At 52.5% G+C, this 19,037-nt stretch overlaps 1 protein-coding gene across 1 annotated transcript; it reads right to left on the reverse strand.

The window, feature by feature from the left end:
- Nucleotides 1–6: 6 nt before the first annotated feature.
- On the reverse strand, nucleotides 7–8,008 carry TMEM151B (transmembrane protein 151B). The gene has a single exon (XM_019527631.1). It carries the CDS (start codon nucleotides 7,947–7,949, stop codon nucleotides 6,504–6,506), a length of 1,446 nt encoding a protein of 481 aa, XP_019383176.1. The 5' UTR covers nucleotides 7,950–8,008; the 3' UTR covers nucleotides 7–6,503.
- Between the last annotated feature and the right edge of the window lie 11,029 nt (nucleotides 8,009–19,037).

Here is a 19,037-nt window from a genome sequence, read left to right on the forward strand (position 1 = left end):
GAGCTGTCAGAGGAATCACCAGCACTAGCGCAGGCAAGATTGAGATCAGATACCAGCCTGCAAAAAAGAGTGGGGGCTGGGCCAGTTAAGATAATGGTACCAAGCCTGGGGGGCTTTAAGGTATTGGGGTCCTACCCCATCAAGGACAGGGGAAATACTAGTGTGATGGCTACAGAGGGTAGAGCATGAGATGCTTTGGGCTGAATTCTAATACTGTGGAGAAAGAAAGCATCTCCACTTTGTTGCCCTGGCAAGCTCCCCTCACCTCCCACCTAATAGAAATCCCACAGCCACTAGCCTCTCCCTCCTTCACAGACACACATCCCAGCCCTGGCCATGGCCTCTGCTCCCACATCATTCCATCCCTCTCTAGGGCAGGATATGGGGATAGCTAGAAGATAGTATACTGGACTCCAAGTTCAGGCCCCTGTTGAGCATTTGTCTGAGCTGGTTTAGATGGTGGTGAACCTTCCCTGAGCCACAACCTGGACCAGATAATCCCCCTGATGTCCCTTCCAGCCATGTTTTTCTATGATGATGGGAATGGATGCTGTTGCCTGAGCCATCCCTGGAGGGGGCAAGACAGCTTGCTGAAAGAAGGGGACCCAACCCCAGTAAGTCCTGCATGCTGGACGGTTCCCCTGAATACACCTCCCTGCATTAGCCAACATTGAGTGGCCTCAGGGGGATCTCAGCCAGAGCAAAGGGATACCCAAGGCCAGGAGACAGGGCGCGATAACCCTGAGTGCTGTCCCTGGAGAGCTACTTTGTGCCCCTAGGACACAGCTTGGGTAAGAGTCAGCATGTTGGGGAAGCCGCTGGATCTTGCAGGGATTAATCAACTGCTGCATTTGTCCAATCTCAGTAGTTCCTTGCCTCATCCCCGTAGGAGGGGGCTTGTCCATGCCATGGTAAGAATCGCACTTATCTGGCTGGGAAGGGGTATCTTAATTCAACCGGACAGCTGAGCCTATTAAGGGGATAACCGCAGGAGAGCAGTGTGCTGGCGTACGCAGGCAGCTGGGGCTGCAGAGTCAAGCTGGGTAGGAGCTGTTTCCCTGCACATATGCACAGAAGCTGAGCCTGTCTTTGTGGCATTAGCCTGAGATACGAAGAGCTCCTCCTTTCTGGGGCTGCACAAGCCACCCCCATGCTGATAGACCCTGCCCCCCACCCCTCAACTGCATGCTGCAAACACATTGGAGTGAAGGGCAACTCATGGCCAACCCCAGGAGCTATCAAGGAAAGGAGATATAGGGCTGCTAAGTGGCCAGTGGCAGAGGCAGGGAGGCCTGTGCAAAAGTTCAATTTGGGGCTCCACAAGGGCTGTCACGCATGCAGCCTCTGAGTGGCTTGGGGCTCTGTTCAGTTGCAGGCTGCTCTAATGCATATGCCCACCCAGCTCCTGAAGTGGGGCATGGGATGGGAAGGGAGGCTTTTCTGCCCACTCCAACCCAACTGCTATGGGAGAGCTGGGGCTGGCCTACAAGGCAGCAAGCTGCTCCTGTGGCCAAACCAGGAGTGCCCAGTAGCCTCCATGTACATGCTACAACAGGGGAGATCTGGGGTTGGTAACTGAACCTAGTTCTTTACTGCTGAGTCTCGCAGAAGCATGTGTTCTGCTCAGCGGCCCTGCAAGCCGCAGTGGGGTAAGAGGCTTGAGTGCATGTCAAGCTGTTAGCAGCAGATAATGCTGGGGGCAGAGACAAGGCTGCTTGTGGCTGAACTGGTGGGCTGGGGGGGGTGTCACAGGGAGAAGTTGAGTTTGAAAGTTGAGAGCAGAGTGTGTGGGGGGGTGGCTGGTTGAATGCCAGGTGTGAGGAATGGGCCCCATTTCTCAACCTGCAGATGCCCTTCTGCTCCAGCCAGCAGCAGCATCGATAGGAAACCTGGCCTTTCCCTGGAAGGAGATTCTCCATGCTGAGACCTTGAGGAAGGCAGAGCCTGAACCCAGGGAATCACCTTTATGAGAGTGGGCCTGGTCAAAGCTAATGGGCAAGGGGCTGGGAAGCAGTGATAAAGGAGGTGAGCATGAAAACCCTTCTAACCTGCCCCAGTTCTACAGTTCCCCCTGCCTGAGAGAAACTGAGAGACCTTCCACACCCCATGATGCATCCACCTAGACAAGACACCTCTCTCACTGGAGACCGAAAGATCTCAAGTGATCCCTCACTTAAGACAGGAGTACATGCTTTAAAATGGAGTGTCTTGGGAAGGACATGAGGGCCTGATGCCTTCCACTCAGCACTGTCCTTACTTCATTTGAACTCCATGGCTTCAGGGTAGTTACTTCTGACTTTCCATGACATGAGGACCCTTTTCACCATCCCCAACTAACCTCCTGAGGAGCCATTCCCTTGACATTAATAGGAGCTACACTAGACCCTGAATCTGTGCAGCAAACTAAATCCAACAGGCATAAGGACGACAACTCCACTGAGTGGTGTAATTAGGATGTAGTGACTGGGGCAACCACCTCAGGTGCCAGCTTGTGTGGGGGAGCATAGAAATAGTTCCTGCCAGCAACTGCATGTTCACAACTGCATTGGCAACCAGAAGCCACCTCTGTCCCTGTAGTGAGGACACCCAGCCACATTGCTACACTGCTGCCTCCACTGGCATCAATGGCACAGCATCCCCTTCCACCAAGGCAAGGTTAAATAGCCTGCAGACAGCGCAGAATGAACAGTGAAAGAGGGTGTCCCAGGAAATGGTAATCTGCACCTATCAGATGTGTTGGGGGCACTGGAATGAAAGCCCGGGATGTAGGCCTGCCCCATACTAGGGGGTAGGGCAGTTAACAAGGCAAAATCATAACAAAATTGAGGATGAACCTTTAAAAAAAATGTTTCAGTTCAAACAGTCTTTGCTCTGAATCTACTGCCTGAGAACCAGAAACAAAACTGACACCAAGTGAAACCAAACAAGCTAATTTCAAGGAGTGAAGAGCAGAGATGAGCACAAACCTCCTGGGCAGAGGAGAGAAGTCAATAAGGTGGTCCAGCTAGTAACAAAGGGACAGACATCTGCTTTATAAGCAAGAGGTCTCCTTGTTTAGTGAAGAAATGGATGATGTACTGACTTTTCTTAGAGAACAGTTCCCTAAAACAAATATTATCCAGAAGGGCTGGGGAGGCAGGACAAAGCTGCCTCTGATCTAGCAGAATGCAGAAGAGGGTTTCTAACTGAGTTACCCTCTAAAGTGCCACTCCACCCTGCCTCTTGCCTAATTTTAGACTAACATGGGTAACTACCTCTCTCTGATCTACTAGGTGAAGCAACCTAACAGCATTCCCTGTAGATACAGACCCTCTGACTAATAAGTTAGCAAAGGAAAGTCTGGTTGGACTAACTGTGGTGTACTCTACTGTTCTACCTGTCCCCCTTCATCTTCACACCTGACCCACACCAGCAGGGATATACACCTGCTGCTGTGGCCAGCAAATGATGTTAATCCTTTAGCACAAGTGTTAGAGGTCTGTGCTGCTACTTGGGTTTTCAGCCTGCTGCCAGCTGGAGATGGTATTTACTACAGGTCACATCCTGTGTTGGGATGGGTGAGGGGAATGGAGACAAGCTGGTGGGCAACAAGGGCTAGGGAGGATTAGGGCCTCCAACAAGGAAGAAAACAGTTGATTGACTGGGAAAAGAGCATGTAGAAAACAAGAGAGGGACTACAGTGGCCTAAAGAGGCCTGGGAAGCTTCTGACTGAGAAGGAAATGCCGGGTAGATTTGCACAGAGGTACCCAAGCTGGCTTTAAGCAAGCTCCCTGCGGTACTGGAATCAGTCCAGGCCTGGCAGCACAGAGCTCCATGTGGGCTAATCCATCCTCTCCACAGGGTAGAGATACCCACAACAAAGCCAGGACAGAGCCGGTGGAACTTTATTTTGAAAGGTCTCTACAGAACATACCCTTCAGCCTTGACTACATCTCCTTTCACCCTCCTGAGTATTCACAAGGCTCACCTTGCACAGCCTTCATCATTCAAGGAGCTTCATAGGCTACCTCTGTATGAGAAAGGGCTTCACCTCTATATAAGAAAGGGGGTATGGGACAGGAAGTGGTGAGGGATGTGACATGCAGGTGAAGGAGGGAGCAATGGTCACTTGCAGGTATCCAAACCCCATCTTCTGATGCACTTGACAAGGGAATGTGTGAACAAGAGATGAAGGCAACAAGGGCAGCCACACATTGGGTCAGAGCTTTCTTCAGCATCTCCCCACGTGAACCATTTGTTTTGATTCAGCTCAGCTTGAAAGAAAGATGTCCCACCTGGCCATCCCTATTCTGCACTGAGAGCCCAATCCTGCACCACTGCTCATGAGGGGAGCAGCACTGATTTCACATGGTCACTCGTGTCCATCAGGATTGGGTTCAGCACCAAGAGTTGGCAGAGCGGGCCTCTGAACGGCCTTGTCCACAAAGCCAGCCTAGCAGGAGGTTATGCCCATGGGCGCTAGCTGAGGGGGAGCAATTTAAAGAGAGTGACCCATTTAGGACCCAAACCCTGCTCTTGGACTGTACAGGCAGAGCCTGGTAAATCAGCAGGGCTCTGCCCACCCAGATCCAACTGCAAGATTGGGACCTTAAGGGCAAACTTATGCCACCACTCCTCATATTGGACTCTGTTTCCATTTCCAGGTATGTTACCTCACTGATCTGGGATATTTTAGGGTCTCTGTCAGGTAATTTCCTCCCTAATTTAGCTATTTCAGCATAATGAGGTTGTTGTTTTTTTTCTTGTTATGCCTAGGTTTGTTAAGCATTTCAGGGCTTTTCAAAATTTCAGGTTATCATGAGAGCTTTCTGCCTCATAAATCCACTGGGACTCTATGATCCAGCATTATGTGAGTGTACAAGCTGTGCGAGCTGCTAGGACCACATGGGAGGCACATGCCACAGCATGTGAAGTGGCCCACTCCAGGCAGTGCAGCTGAAGAAAGGAAACAGCAGCTCTACTCACATGAAGAGGAAACAGGAAGGAAAATGTCCTTTTCATGACTGCTTCAAGAGTTTCTCTCAGTATGCCTACATTTGAACTTGGCACTTCTAGGCCTTTAGAGGCCGTCTGAAGGTAACTTCAAGGAACCCAAAGTAGAAACACTGATGCGCCAATATGAACCTTTCAGCAAGGGGTGTGGGACTCAAGAGGAGCAAGGAGGCTGGAATCTCTTTGCATTGTTACATGTTGGTAGCAGCCCTTTCCCTTCACCTACATGGACCCCAAGGTCTTCAGAAATTCTGGGGCATCTCCACACAACCATCTACCCCCTGTCCCTTCTGCCCTCGGAGCTCCCGTCCAAACCCAGCCCCCATCCTACCACAGCTTACTTCACTTCACGTCAAAACAAGAGGCACCAACCTGCTCATCTATTATTAACAGATGATCTGCAACTGAACCTATTAGCTTCCTCCCCCACCACCAACTCCTGGCTTGGCTGAATTAATTAGGACTGGACCTCATTCACTTTAAGGCTGAGAGGACCCCAGCTTCCCAACTCACCCCCTGGTACTTCCTGGTATCCTGGTTCCAGGAGCCCAGCACACAAACGGTCTCCTTAGTTTGCCTTGCAGAGGGACTTTTCTCCAGCCAGCCCTACTGGCTTCATGCCGTGACTGCATTTGGCCATGTCTGGATGTTCCTTTCTATGTCCCCTGTTGTTTTCTGCTTGCTGAAAGCCCGAATGGAAAGTCCTGGAAGGCTTTCAGCTCTAGCTAGGGGATGCTGATTCTCTGAGCTTCAGGGCTGAGGCTTTCTAGCCTTGGGATCCTCTGGAGGTGGTGCTGCTCCCAGCAGCTGAGAACAGTGTAACAGTCGGAGCATGGTCTAAAAAAAAGAATAAATAAAAAAAAGAAATGCTGGGGGGAGGGAAGGAAAGATCTGGACTTGGGGATTTTGAGCATCTCCCCTAAGCTGCCCATCAGCTCCATGGGCTTGGCTGTCCCAGGATCTTTGGCACACTAGGAGCTAAACACCAGTCCCAGAGGAAAAGTTCCACTAGTCCCAGTCCCCTTGGCCTCTGCAAGAGGCAGGGACGGAGGTCAGAGATGCAGCAGGGTAGTGTGTGGTGTCATTCTCTCTGAGCCCTACTCAAGCCAACCTGGGTCTCCAGCAGCTGCATTGGGAACCAGGACATGCTGCTCCCCATTTCTGTCCCGTCTTTCCGTTCCCCCTCTTCTGTTGTTGGTTTTTTTTTTTGTTTTTTTTTTTGCATGTGATAGCTGGTCTGTAGTTTTATGCCATGCCACAGGGGGTGCTCTTGCTCGGCCAGCTTACTGTCACCCCGTCTTCCACGACATCATCGCTGCCAGAGGGCATGGGGGCTATGTGGAGCACCTTCGCTCCAGGAACAAGAGGCAGCGACCTTTCTGCCCCACATGCCAAGCACGGAGCAAGAGCCTTGTTTCCTTGGCTTGCCCCCTCCCTTCCTACGTCCTGCGTCTGCCCACACGTGGGCCCCCAGTGGTGCTCAGCAAGGAGACCTGGCCGCCCTCCCTGCTCACAGCGAGGTCTCCACACAGGACCCGTTCCGATGGAGGTGGCGGTGGTCATGGTTGAGGCAGCCCTCGTTGCGATGCACGATGAGGACGGGGAAATAGAGGGCATCCTGGTAAGGGGGAGGGTCCTCCTCCTCCACAGTGACCTGGCTGGAGAGGCGGGTCTGCTCCGTCGGGCAGCTCTGCTCATTCAGACTCCCGCTGCGGCTCTGCCAGAGGCAGCTGCGCCGTGAGCCGTAGAGACGGCCCAGCGAGAAGCGGCTGCTGCTGAAGGGGATCCTGGGGCTACCATTGCAGATGCTCAGTGCGCTACGGGAGAAGATGGAAGAGCTGCTTATAGTCCTGTGGCACCGATCGCAGTTCTGCCGGTAGCCCCCATATCTGCAGGCTGAGTAGCTGGTGCAGCTAGAGAGCCCCACCAAGTCCATCAGTACAGCTTCTGAGTAGCTAGGCACCAGCTGCTGGTTTGACCGGATGTGCCACTCCAGTTCAGTGCTGTCCACCGTATTGACACGGGGCATCCTGCGGCAGAAGGAGCGCTCCTCAGCTGGCGTCACTGCCACAAAGTCAAACCCAAACAGCTTTTCCACATGGTAATGGACATAGGAGGTGCGGTACTCATTCAGCACCCGCAAGGGCCAGGACAGGGTCAGGAGGGCAGCCACCCAGAAGACATAGTGGGACACGTACCAAGGCAGGTTATCTGGGTCCGAAAAGGCCACCATATACTCCTTGAAGTCCACATTCTTGAGGTGCATCCCCTCCCTGGCCTCCATGTAGTCATCCAGCCCCTCATTCTCAGTGAAGAAGCGAGCTCGTTGCGTCAGGTAGGAGTTCTCAGACTCCACATTGGCAAAGCTAAAACACTTGGTGAAGCGGAGCCGTGTAGCTGGGTAGCTCTCCAGGTCAATTAGGTCCTTAGAAATGTCCTTTACCCCACAGTTGGAGTAGTCAAACTCAGCCTCTGCCACATGCGTGTTGACTCTCTCATGGTACACTTGGGTGGTGGTGTAGGCATCCCCATTGCGGTAGCGAGTGACCTGCCTGGTCCTGCGAACATAGTGGTAGCTGATGGCTTTCCACCAGATGCACGGGGTGGCCTGCTGCATCCTCTGGACACGCTCGTGTACACTTTCCACATCCACCTTGTACTGGAGCTCATTGCGGGTGTAGCAGTGCCAGCATTCCACCAGGTAGACCACGTACAGCATCACCAGGAAGGCCAGGGGGATGTAGACATAGCCGTTGGAGCAGGGGCTGTCATGGTACATCAAGGACTTGCCCTTGTAGGCACTGTCAAAAGTCAGCCGGGTGACCTTGGTCACATGGCACCAGGTCATGGCTCCCATGCAGCCATACATGAGAAGGGACAGAAGCAGGCATTTCCAGTGGGATTCTCTGCAGAGGGACTTGCTGAGGGACTGCTTCACTGGCCGCTGCTGCTCCATGTGCCCAGAGAAACCAGGGAGAGGGGGAGAAAGAACAAGAGGAAAAGTGAATAGCCTGCAGCAAGAAGGGAAAAGCCAGTACACCACAGAGAGCCTTGACTAGCACCTGCAATCTACTGGCCAGAGACCAAATCAGAGACTGCTAACCGGGGCATCCTGATGAGGCTTGTGGTATGCAAACAGCTTTCTCTGTTATGTAAACAGAGCTGACAAAGTGGCTCACAGTGAAAGGGGATCAGTCTTGCTGCTGCCTTGCATGGAGGGGTCTGGGGTCTACCTGTGCAACAGCCCTACCACACCAGGAAGTTCCTGCCAGCCCCAGTCAGACTTTCCTTTGGGATGACCACTCTTCCTGGACACTGCATTTCCAGGACAACTTACTCTATGTTACACTGACTTCCCAGGCAGGCAGCAGATCTCACAGGGGAGCTTCTTGGGCTAAGCCCCTTGGTCAGCAAGTGAGAGAGGCAGGAGGCTTCAGCTTCATCCAGAAATGATGCTCCTCTGTGTGCTTTGTGGGACCTATGCCCATTCCCACCCACCTCCTGAAGAACCCCCAGCTGTCACTATGGGAGGAGATCCCCACTCGCTGCTGTCCCACTGGAGGAAGGTCAGGTTTTCTTCCACATGGCCCTTCTTCCCCATCAAATAAGGACAGGGCCTGCTGTCCTTGTCTTTGCTAGCCAAGCCTGAGACTATGTCTAGAGTCTGCCAGCACAGTAGCACCACTAGAGCCCTCCCAGCGACTCTCACTAGAGAACCCTTTTAGCATACAGCTTAAAGCAGCTCCTCAAGCAGGGTCAGCCAGACCAGCACAAGGACTTTCCACTACTGCAGCTGCATCAACACTAGGCTTTGGCTGACACAGCGGTGCCAAGCGGGGGAGGGGGGAGGAGACGGGGTTGTGCATTGTGCATTTTTTTCTCTGCCCCTAGTGAACACAGCTGTGCCAGCAAGTATTTAAAGTGCAGATGAAGCCTTGCTTCCCCCTTACTTGCTCCATCAATGAACCAGTGCTGAAGGGCTGGGCTGTCTGGATCCTACCCCTTCTGCTGCTTGAAACCAAGGCTAGGACCTCCATGTGGCCTATGGGATGATGATACCACCTGCAATGCTCTGCCTTAACTCATTTTTTCTGCCTATTACTGCCCTAGGCTAACTGGCTGTCTCCAGCTGCTTCCCACCTCTGCCCAGCAGTGGTGCTCATCTCAGCAGCATCTGCACTCGCAGAAGAGTTGCTGGAATGTATGATATTCCATATGTTAAGCTAGTGGGCCCAGTACAGGGTCCCTGCCCTTCTGCTGCAGAGCTGTAGTGGGCTGTAAAACCCTCTTGTCCTGTTCTCACTATAGTACCTGACTGAACCAGGCTGGCAACAGAAGGACTGCTGTAACCAACCCTCTCCCCACCAGGGACGTTAAACAAGCCCCTGGCTCTCAAGGCTTTTAGTTACCAGTGCACAGAACATCTGAAGATGCCTGAAGAAGCAAAAGCTGCTGAGGTACCTTAGTAGATCCCCAGGGATTCATAGACACATGGCGTGAGCTGCCCCCTGCCTTGTGTAATACAAGCGACCACTCATGTCCAATGTCCCTCTGAACACTGCAATCATGGCCTCTTGCATGCAAATTCCCCTTGCCCGGACTTCAAGAATGACCCATGGCATGTGTGTTCCCAGCCCCTCTGGCTCTGTAACAGGGGCTTCTAGCACAGGAGATTTCCAAACACCCCCTCCAGCATGGCAATGGTGATCACTAGCACAAAAATGCCCCTTGCCCTCTCCCCCAATTCAGGAATAGGGACCTTTGCTACACGAGTTCCCTGCCCCTGTGCTCTCCTTCCCCCTGAGGTAGTGACCCAAGTAGTGACCCCCATTTCCGCACCCTTGGCACTTCAATAGCAGCCTATAGCATGCAAGTCCCTCCTGCCAGGACTGAAATAATGGCCTTTGGTGTACAAGCTCCCTTGCTCCCCTGCCCCAGCAGTGACCTAGTATGTGTGATCCTACTCTCAGCCCTGCATCAGTGACTGGCACCTCTCACTCTGGCTGGTAGGTACCTTCAGTGTATTATGCCACAATCAGAAGAGAATCCACATGTGATGGGCAGAGCCTCTTTTGTGGCTTGCCGTTCCTGCAGCTTACCAGGGTAAAGTGCTACAGGGTCAGGTCTAAAGCCATGATCTTCAACGCCCCGTAGTCTGTCTGCAGTGCTAATTAATAACAGATGCGACTCTTAGGTGCTACCTTTCATCCCAAAGGATCCCAAACTCCATCCTGTGTCCAGCCACACACCACTTTCCAACCACTCAAATGCAACTACCTCTGGGGCAAGATAAAGCCAGTATTTGACAACAGCTATCCTACCAGTTGTTTGGGAGAAGTGAAGATTGCTCTCCCCAACTGCAATTCAGAGGTGGGAAGGGATGGCTGGAGGCAGAAACAGAATTCCCTGCTCTGGCATTTGGCTGGGACACCATAGTGAATACTGCAACACTGGGGAAATTTCTCCAGGAGAAGGACACTTTTGAGCACATTTGGCCTACTGATTCCCATGCACTTGCAACAAACCTGGAAAACTGGTGGTGAAGTTGAGCTACAGTGCGCTGCTCCGAAGCATGCCAAAGACAGTGGTCTCAAAAGTGACCCCAAGGGATGTCCCTGGAGCAAGTTCACCACCTGATCTCTGGGTGTGTGGGATGCATGAGTAGGAGTTGGAGGGAGCAGGGGGAGGAGGGTTGGCATGCTTGAGTGCATCCCTCCTCAGCCACACCAAGGGAAGTGGTGTGGATGTACCCTAGGCACAAATGACCCAAGATTCCCCTGCTTTTATGTGGGTTTTACTTATATGGTTTTGCAAAGTCATCCTCCAGAACTCTCGGCCACTGGACATCATAGAGACCGACAGCTTAGACAAGTGAAACCTGTATGCAAATAAGAAAAACTTCCAGAACTACAAATATAAACCCTCCTGCCTCAGGGCACAACCCAGAGGGATAGGAAGAAACTGTCTACCCCAGGGTCTTTTATACCTCCCTCTAATCACAGACAGGAAACAGGATCTTTGTTCTGAGCTGGCGCAGCCATTCTGTGTTCCTGGTTTACTAAAGGATAAAGATACCAAGCTCCATACAGTTTCCTGTGTATACAGATAACATTGGATTTGGCAAAATTCCTAACCAGTACGATCCTCTAAGGACAGTAAATATCTCCTTGCATATTATTCAAGAGCCAGGTTTTGCTTTTGCCCCAAGGTGCTCAGCTGGCTCTCAGTATCCTCACTGATGCCCCAGCCCCTGCCCTTTGAGGTTCAGATAATGCATTGCTTTATGCACACACTGTTTTGCTCCCCCTCCTGCAAAATATAAGGTGGGTTGATCATGGCTGCTGCATCCCACCCCAGAGGAGGCAGCATTTCAGCAAGAAGGGGAACAATTCCCTGAAGGTGCCCATTGTGGAGAGTGTTTTGGGATGCGACAGGGATCCAATATGCTAGTTAAGGAAACACTGTAAAAATAAATAAATAAATGTATTTTGTGTTGGTTCCTCCCCAGGGTTACTGAGAAATGCCCAGGATTATTAACACTGGAAGAAACTTTAGTATCTCATCACTTTTGTTTCCAGCTATGAGTCTAAAGTGGTCACTTTCCCTTCCGGTTCTCTTGTGTGATGAAATGAATCCAGCTGCTTCCAAGTAAACGTCTCATTGTTATTATTAATTCATTATTAGTTTTGCTGCATCACCCACAAGCTCCAGTCATGGACCAGGATCCCCATGTTCCAGGTGCTGTATACACACACGTGAAATGAAAACAATGATTCCTGGCCCAAACTTGCAATCTCACTATGATAACCAATGTATACAGACAGACAAAGGAGGCAATCACAGTACTGGTCAGCCTGTGAGACAGCAGGATCAGCATACCTACTTACTAATGCCATTATTATGACTGAGTCCCTGAAAAGGTTTATTTAGTAGCTGCATTTAAATTCTTTGGTGAAGCTTTGCAAACAGTTCTAACTGGTTCTGAAACACATAGGTGCACACATACATGCTATATATAAAAGTCTTCACTACCAACTCCAAGGCTGGGCCCCTGTTTAAACAGAATAGACTAGGACCCTTTTAAACTCCTGCACCTTGTGGAGATCAGTGGAAACCACTGGACACAGAATGCCTGTGATCCAGCTGCAATTACCAGAGATCAGGGGTCTTAACCTGCAATGCTCTCTGCTACCCTTGTGCACAGTGAAAGAACGTAAGAGCGTAAACATGATGTCAGCAGTGTGCAGGCAAGCTCCAGGGCACAGCCTCAGCCCTCCTGGTTCAAGTAACCCTCCGGGATTTCTTCCACCAAGGACCCCAAAGTGCCACACCAACACTAATGAACATGGCCTCATGACCTCTCCGTTGTCCTCACCAGAGGGAGAGGAAAAAGGGGCTTCTAGTAGGGAGGAAACCTGCCAAGGAGCACAGAGTCATCAGCAGATCTGGGAGCGTGATCAAGATGTCTTGGGCTTTAACTACACAAAAATCAGTCTCAAGCCCCAACCCCAACATGGGGAAGAGAAGCTATGATCACCATGGTCTCTCCAACTCCTTACCAATACCACAGGGAGTTTTGCTACAGAGTCCAGCAGGACCAGATTTCAGAGAGCCTCTCACTAAGCTTCTGTGCAAGTCCTGCCCCAGGAACTGGCCTTTGATGAGTGGAACACAGAGCCACATGTAGAAAGAACATCAAAGCGGTGCGCAGTCAGGGGCGCCAACAGCGAGAGGAAGGAGAGCTGCACAGAGGCCCTCCTCTGTGTCCCTCCAGGGCCTGTGCAGATGGTGGTCCCTGATGCCTGTTTACCAGCTGGGCTTGAGAGCCAGCACTGAGTAACAGTATCCCAGCCAGGAAAGGGGCCCCAGTGTGGGTTTAATCTTCAGGTAACAGGCCTGGGCACAAAGAGCAAGGAGCTGGCTCTGCATGTAGTGGATCTGGAAGCCTCAGATCTGGCAGAGGCAAGCCCCAGGCTTGCTCTGAATCAGCACAGAGAATCACCTCCGTGTCACAAGTGCCAGAGAGCAAAAGGATGAAGAAGTAGGAGAAAGAACAGAGAAGGAAGAAGAGCACCTGCGGGGAGAGGCCCACTAGAGCTGTGCTGAGTCCTCTCTGCCCAGGCTTCTAGCGCAGATACAAGGGCATGCCAGCCCTGCCCTGCACTCCGCTTCCTGGCTCAGCCCTGCAGCATCAGAGAAGCTCCCCGTCTCCCCCTGCCCTCTGTTGCCCTTCAGCAGCATAGGAGATGTCCTGAAAAATCAGAACTGCACCTGAATCCATGAAGGGGAGAGGAAGAGGGGAGACAAAGGGATGTCTTTTTCTCTGGCCTTCCTCCCACACTGTGAAACCTCCCCTAGGAGTAGAGCTCGCAACCCCTCCTGCTTGGGAAGCTTCACTGGCACTGCTCAGCAGTGGAATGAGGGAGGGAGGCAGGGGCTCAAAAGCAGGGTGGCCAATGGCTTCTAACAGACCCTCATGGTCTCTGCTGATCTCTGCCCCTCTGTGGCTTCTCTGCATCACTGGGAAGGATGAGCACATTGGTTGAAACCGTGCCTTGTTTGCAGGTAAAGCACAAATAGAACAGAAGGAAAACCACCAAGAATTCAGTGTGTGTGATCAGCAGATCAGGGGAGGGGGAGAGGGGGAAGATGACACGCTTACACCATGTCAGCCTTTGGGGATTTGGAAGTAGTGAGTACAACCTTGCATCTCACCCAGCAGATTCCCAGCACAAGACCACATCAGAGCCTGGATGAGCTGGGCTGCCTTGTTCAATCCAGGCAGCCCCACAAGTGGACCCACGTGAAACCCCTTGAAGTAGTCTATCCAGCGCATCAGAGAAGGTGGGGGGGGGGGCAACGGAGAGAGATTTCAGGCAGGGCTTTATTCCAGGAACTGTGTTAGCAAGGCAGCATCAGCCTCCTCCTAAGACTACGCAGCATTGATACTGCAGCACTTTACAGGGTCACACTAAACCCTGCTGCAAATTGTTTACAGCCCAGTTTTATTATAGGCTTTCAAGGTAACACACACACACATCCTCTGCACTGGAGAGAGAAACCAGCCCAAAGCCAGGCCAGTCCCAATACCAAGGTCTAACCACAGCAGAGGGAGGAAAGGAGCCAGCACTGGGTTCTCACCCCAGAGTGAAGAGTACTATCCCTCCTACATCCCAGGGCTGTACATCCCCCCCTTCCCCTGCAAAAGACAAAAAACTCCAAAGTAGTTTCCCCAAGTGGAAATTCAGACAGGGTGGCTTTGGATAGCGCCCCAGGTTGGAAAGGAAGGGGGCGGGAGATATGGAAAGGTCCAGAACTTCAAACAAGCAGGCATGCAGATGACAAAGCCAGTGGTAGGGAAATCCTTCCATTCTCAGAACAGCATCCCTATAAGCAGTGGAGGCTGTGCTTCACAGGCAACCACACTTGGCCCACTGCAGTCTAATGAAATGAGATGAGAAGTTTGCCCTACTTCACTGCAAATAGGGTTTCCCTATAGCCATCAGCATCCCCCACCAGCGATGCGTTAATGCACCCAGCTATGGCAAGCAAATCTCTGTACAACTGCCCCACTGCACAGATCAGTTCTTCTATGACTGAACCACAGAAGCAGGAGTCAGACCTCCTTGCTTCTACCCTTGACTCTGCCACTGACTCACAGCACGACCCTTATCAACTCCCCCTACTTCTGTGCCTTGGTTTCCCACTCTAAAATTGGGGTGAGGACCTGACCCAGGTCCCTCGAGCTGTGGAAGCCCAATTCAAAAAAATATCCATGACACATTTTGAGACGCTCAGTTGGGAAGGGCCAAGGGCGAGGTTATTCCTCCTGCTTGTCTCCTAGGCCTGACACAGCAGTAGAAGCATCCGTTTGCACAGGTCCAGCCTCCATCATCATGGTGACCCCAGAACACAATGTCAGGGTTGTTTCTGAGACACCTGGCTCTCCCTCTCCAAGCTGGGCAGGGACTGACAAAAGACAAAGACTGTGCCTGGTACTGAAGGAAGTATATATGACTCAAAGAAGCATGAGGGAAGAGAGAGAGAGAGAGAAACAAGATGGCAGTGAAAGTGTTATTCCCTGTACTGAAAGCCTTGAAAAGTTCCTTCATAGTGAGATGGAAGAAATCATCTCCTCCTCCAGGGGCTGGAAGCCTGGCAGGAGACAAATCCCACATGCCTGTCCCTAACCTCTCTGCTTCCCCAACTCTGAATACAGGGTAAATCAGGCACTGTGTAGACAAGGCTCATTGCTCTGATCAGAACTACTCAACCAAAACAGATATGCCCTGTCCATACCTGTGATCCCTCCCCTGAACAAGCTGTTCCCATGCCAGGCTCCTACACCCTTTCCCACCCCTACACTGCCCTGCTTGCTACAACTCTCTGGTTCAGAGAAGCAGATGAGCTGCAGGGGCATCAGGTTTCTCACCTCAACAACAGGGATCCTTGAAGACCTACGGACTTCCCCCAACTCATCCCCAAAGTCCTTAAACAGTCAAGTGAGCAGTGTCAGGCAAGCAGGGCCTGGCCTGGGATCTGAAGGGTTATGTGTGGTTACACTGCTCCCAAACATTGAAATAACACAGCAAAAGGCCTAGAGCAGCAGGCTGGGGTTCAAGCATCCTCCACCTGGCAGGAAGGGGCAGCAGATTGCAGGTTAATCCATGGGGAGTCCTGAGCAGCAGTTTCCATGGCTCTGCCATGCAGATCTGCTTGCATCACATAAGAGAATAACAAGTCTCATGCCTCCCCTTTGTCAGCAAAACAAGACACAGTGGGGACAGACTCTGCCCAGCGCCACTCCCAGGAAGCCCCACGGATTTCAGTTCAGGGCCTGGCCATCCCCCAAGGGGCTAGGTGCAAGCAGCAGCAGCAGCAAACCGTGCCACCGTGCCCTATATCCCTATGCTGCAGCCCCACTGACTAGGAAACAGCTAGCTCATCCCCAGGCTGGTGGTACTACTAGATAGAGAGGGAAAAGGAAAGGGAAGCCTGAGCCTCTGGAAGCCAGGGAGACCTGCAAGGATCCTGCTCGGGCCATGCCAGGAGTGTCTTCTCCAGGGATTTGAGGAGGGTTTTTTCCACCCTTGGACCTCACTTGAGCAGCAGAACCAGGAGCATGAGGAGGATTCAAGCTGACTGGCTGGATGTTGGTGTGACACCGATATGACCTACACCGTGCCAAACTGGGTCTTTGCTCCATGAGTGTTTGGGTGTCAGTGAGATGAGGAGAGGGTCCGAGGACATCCTGAGGGGAACTGTCCACCTGAGGAGATCCTCACCATCTCAGCCCACCATGTGTGTTAGCATCAAGCAAGACAGAATGGGTTAGATTTCCCAGCATCCCCCCACAACCCCCTCCCACTCCAGCTCACCTGCCAGTCACACACTGAGCAATGGCAGAAGCTGCACCACGCTCCAGGCATGCAATGTGACAGTGCAAGGTACCTCCAGGGTGGGTAGCTTTCCTCTGCCTGTTTTCCAGCCCCCTGCAGGCTCTGCCCAGTGGGCACACTCCCCAGCTGGGACTTGGACACACTCCCCAGAGGCTCCAACACAGAATGCAGCAAGCAGTCTCTCCTGCAAACCCCAATATGAGTAAAGATGTCCCAGCACTGATGGGGCAGGGAGCCTCAGGCAGGAGAGCAGCACTACTTCTGCCTGATCCTGCCAAGCATGGGGCATTTGAGAGGAGCAGCAGCTTGCTTTGGATCCAGCCCCTGGGAGTAGGAGTCCAAATTCAGCACAAATGGCACAACTGTTCAGCCTCTGGTATATGAATTGCAGAACAGGGAAGGGGGTCTCTGCTCAGGGGACAATGAACATACCAGCACACAGAGAGTGTGGGCCTTTGTTTAACTACAGTCAGAGCCCCTTTTGCTCCACAGAAAAAGGGTAAGAGCCTACCGTAGCTGCTGTCTGAGGGAGCTACTCCTCTGATGCAAGCAATGGAGTAGCTATGCTTTTAGCACATGGTCTCAAATCTTTCTGTCAGCGCCCTACTGGCAGCCCCAACAAGAAAAGACCAAAATCCTGACCTTCCTCTTATGGTCCCCGTAAAGCTGAGGTGCATGAGAGTAGCTGACCTGGCACTGTCCACATCATACTTCTCTATACAGAGACCTTCCATGTCCAGGACTCTCACTCTGGCACCTTTCACCAGACATTACAGCCATTTCAAACAATAGTGGTTTTTAAAATCCATTCAGATAAGGATATGGGTCCCTTTGAAGCAGCATCACACTCAGCTTTGCCCTCTGGGGACCTGGATTGTCACAGCCTGTTCAGGTCAAAAGAGTAAGCATGATAACCCCTGCCCTACCTCTCAAATTGACTCTAACTGTCAGTATCTGCATGGAGGCCCTTGCCTCTAGAAACTATGGATCATGGAAGGGCAATAGGGAAAGCAGGGGCACTGGCTGAGCTGGGTGTAGGAAACACATGGATGGGATAGCAAGGAGGTTGTGAGACAGCAGTGAGAGGCACTGGCAAACCTGGGTGGGAAGCATCTGCATAGGCTCCTAGTCTTTCTCTCTTCCCTTCTTCAGCCAGTACCTGAGCCTCCCTCTATCACAATTACATATATATTTCAGAGAAGTACATGTGTGCATGTGTTTTCTTCCCAGTTATATAGAAGGCAAAGAATTACTGGGATTATGCAGCAGCCATTACTGCAGCTCCTCAGCAGCGGCTGACAACTGTTACCCCATCCTCTCCCCAGCAAGCTATGACTGCAACTGACAGTCCCTCCCCTCTGGGAACTGGCTACCTGCCTTTCTAGCCTCAAGTTCAAGGAGCAGAGGGCTAAGGAAAGGACTATCCACAGAGCCAAGACTACACAGCCTGCAAACCCTACCCAGCTGCTCACAGCGTGGCACTGCCCCATCGACCCTCCTGATCAACACTGCTTCGTTTCCATTTCTCACCAGTATTTGAGCTGCCCGTACTCCTAATGGGCTACCAAGGGGCAACTCCCCTCCACCTTAGATCCCCGATGCACTCAGAGCAGCATCTGAGGACCCCCATGGGTTCTGCCCCCTCCCCAAGCCCTGTCCCCCTGTACCAATCCACTCATCTAGCACAGGGAGGCAGGCACTTGTGCTACATCTGGGCAGGTTGCCAAGGGGTCTCCTTTATCCACCTTGCTAGGCATAACAACCTCTCTCTACTGCAGTGGTCCAGCACTGCTCTGCTCTGTGCAGAGTGCCTTCTGCTTGCCAAGAAAAAAAACGAAGCCGTGATTTTGTCTGCCCCCTTCAGCCCTACCCTGGGTGCACTTCTCCCCTTTGCCCCCAACCACCAGATCTGCTCCTCCTCAGCCCCTGCATGCCCATACTTGCTCCAGGTGTGGGCAGTACAGCTTCAGGTACCATGATGATAAGCACAGTGAGAAAACAGGGAGGGAGATGGATGGAGGCATTGACAAGGATAGATGGGGAGGCAGAGATCCTAAGGAGGGAGATGGAGCGAGTGGGAGTGGGCAGGGAGGAAGGGAAGTAGACGGACAGATGGACAAACAAGGGAGATACAGGCAGAGAGTGAGATGGAAGACAGATGAGACAGACAGACAGAGAAGGGGGATAGGGAGAGAGAGATGTAAGACAGACAAAGATGAGAGAAGGAAGAGAGATAGAGAAGGGAGAGAAAGACAGAAGGGAGACAGAGGTGCAGCGACAGAGATGGAAGACAGAGAGGGCCGGGAGGTAGGGAGAAGAGAGACAGACAGACAGGGGGGAAGAAGGCAGAAAGAGAGAGGAGCCGAGGGCTGGCAGAGCCGCATGCGGGCTGAAGGCTGCGCGGGCAGCCGTGCGGGGCAGGGCTCAGGTACCAGGCGGGGGCTTCCCCCAGCCCCGCTCCCGCGGGCCCCCGGCGGGGGGAGGGGGCAGCCCCTTGCCCGCCCCTTCAGACACCGAGGCCACTGCGGACCCCAGCGCCTCCCGCCCCTGCGGCGCAGCCCGAGCGGAGCCGGGAGCCCTGTCCGCCGCCTCACAGCCCATCCCGGTCCCGGTGCCGCTCACCTCCTCGCGCCCGGCCTCCGCCT

The sequence above is a fragment of the Gavialis gangeticus genome, unplaced genomic scaffold, assembly GCF_001723915.1.
Source record: "Gavialis gangeticus isolate Ggan-Ray unplaced genomic scaffold, GavGan_comp1, whole genome shotgun sequence".
Taxonomy (NCBI): Eukaryota; Metazoa; Chordata; order Crocodylia; family Gavialidae; genus Gavialis; species Gavialis gangeticus.

Coding starts and splice junctions, on each gene's coding strand:
- TMEM151B (XM_019527631.1), bottom strand. CDS start 7,949: ATGGAGCAGCAGCGGCCAGTGAAGCAGTCCCTCAGCAAGTCCCTCTGC.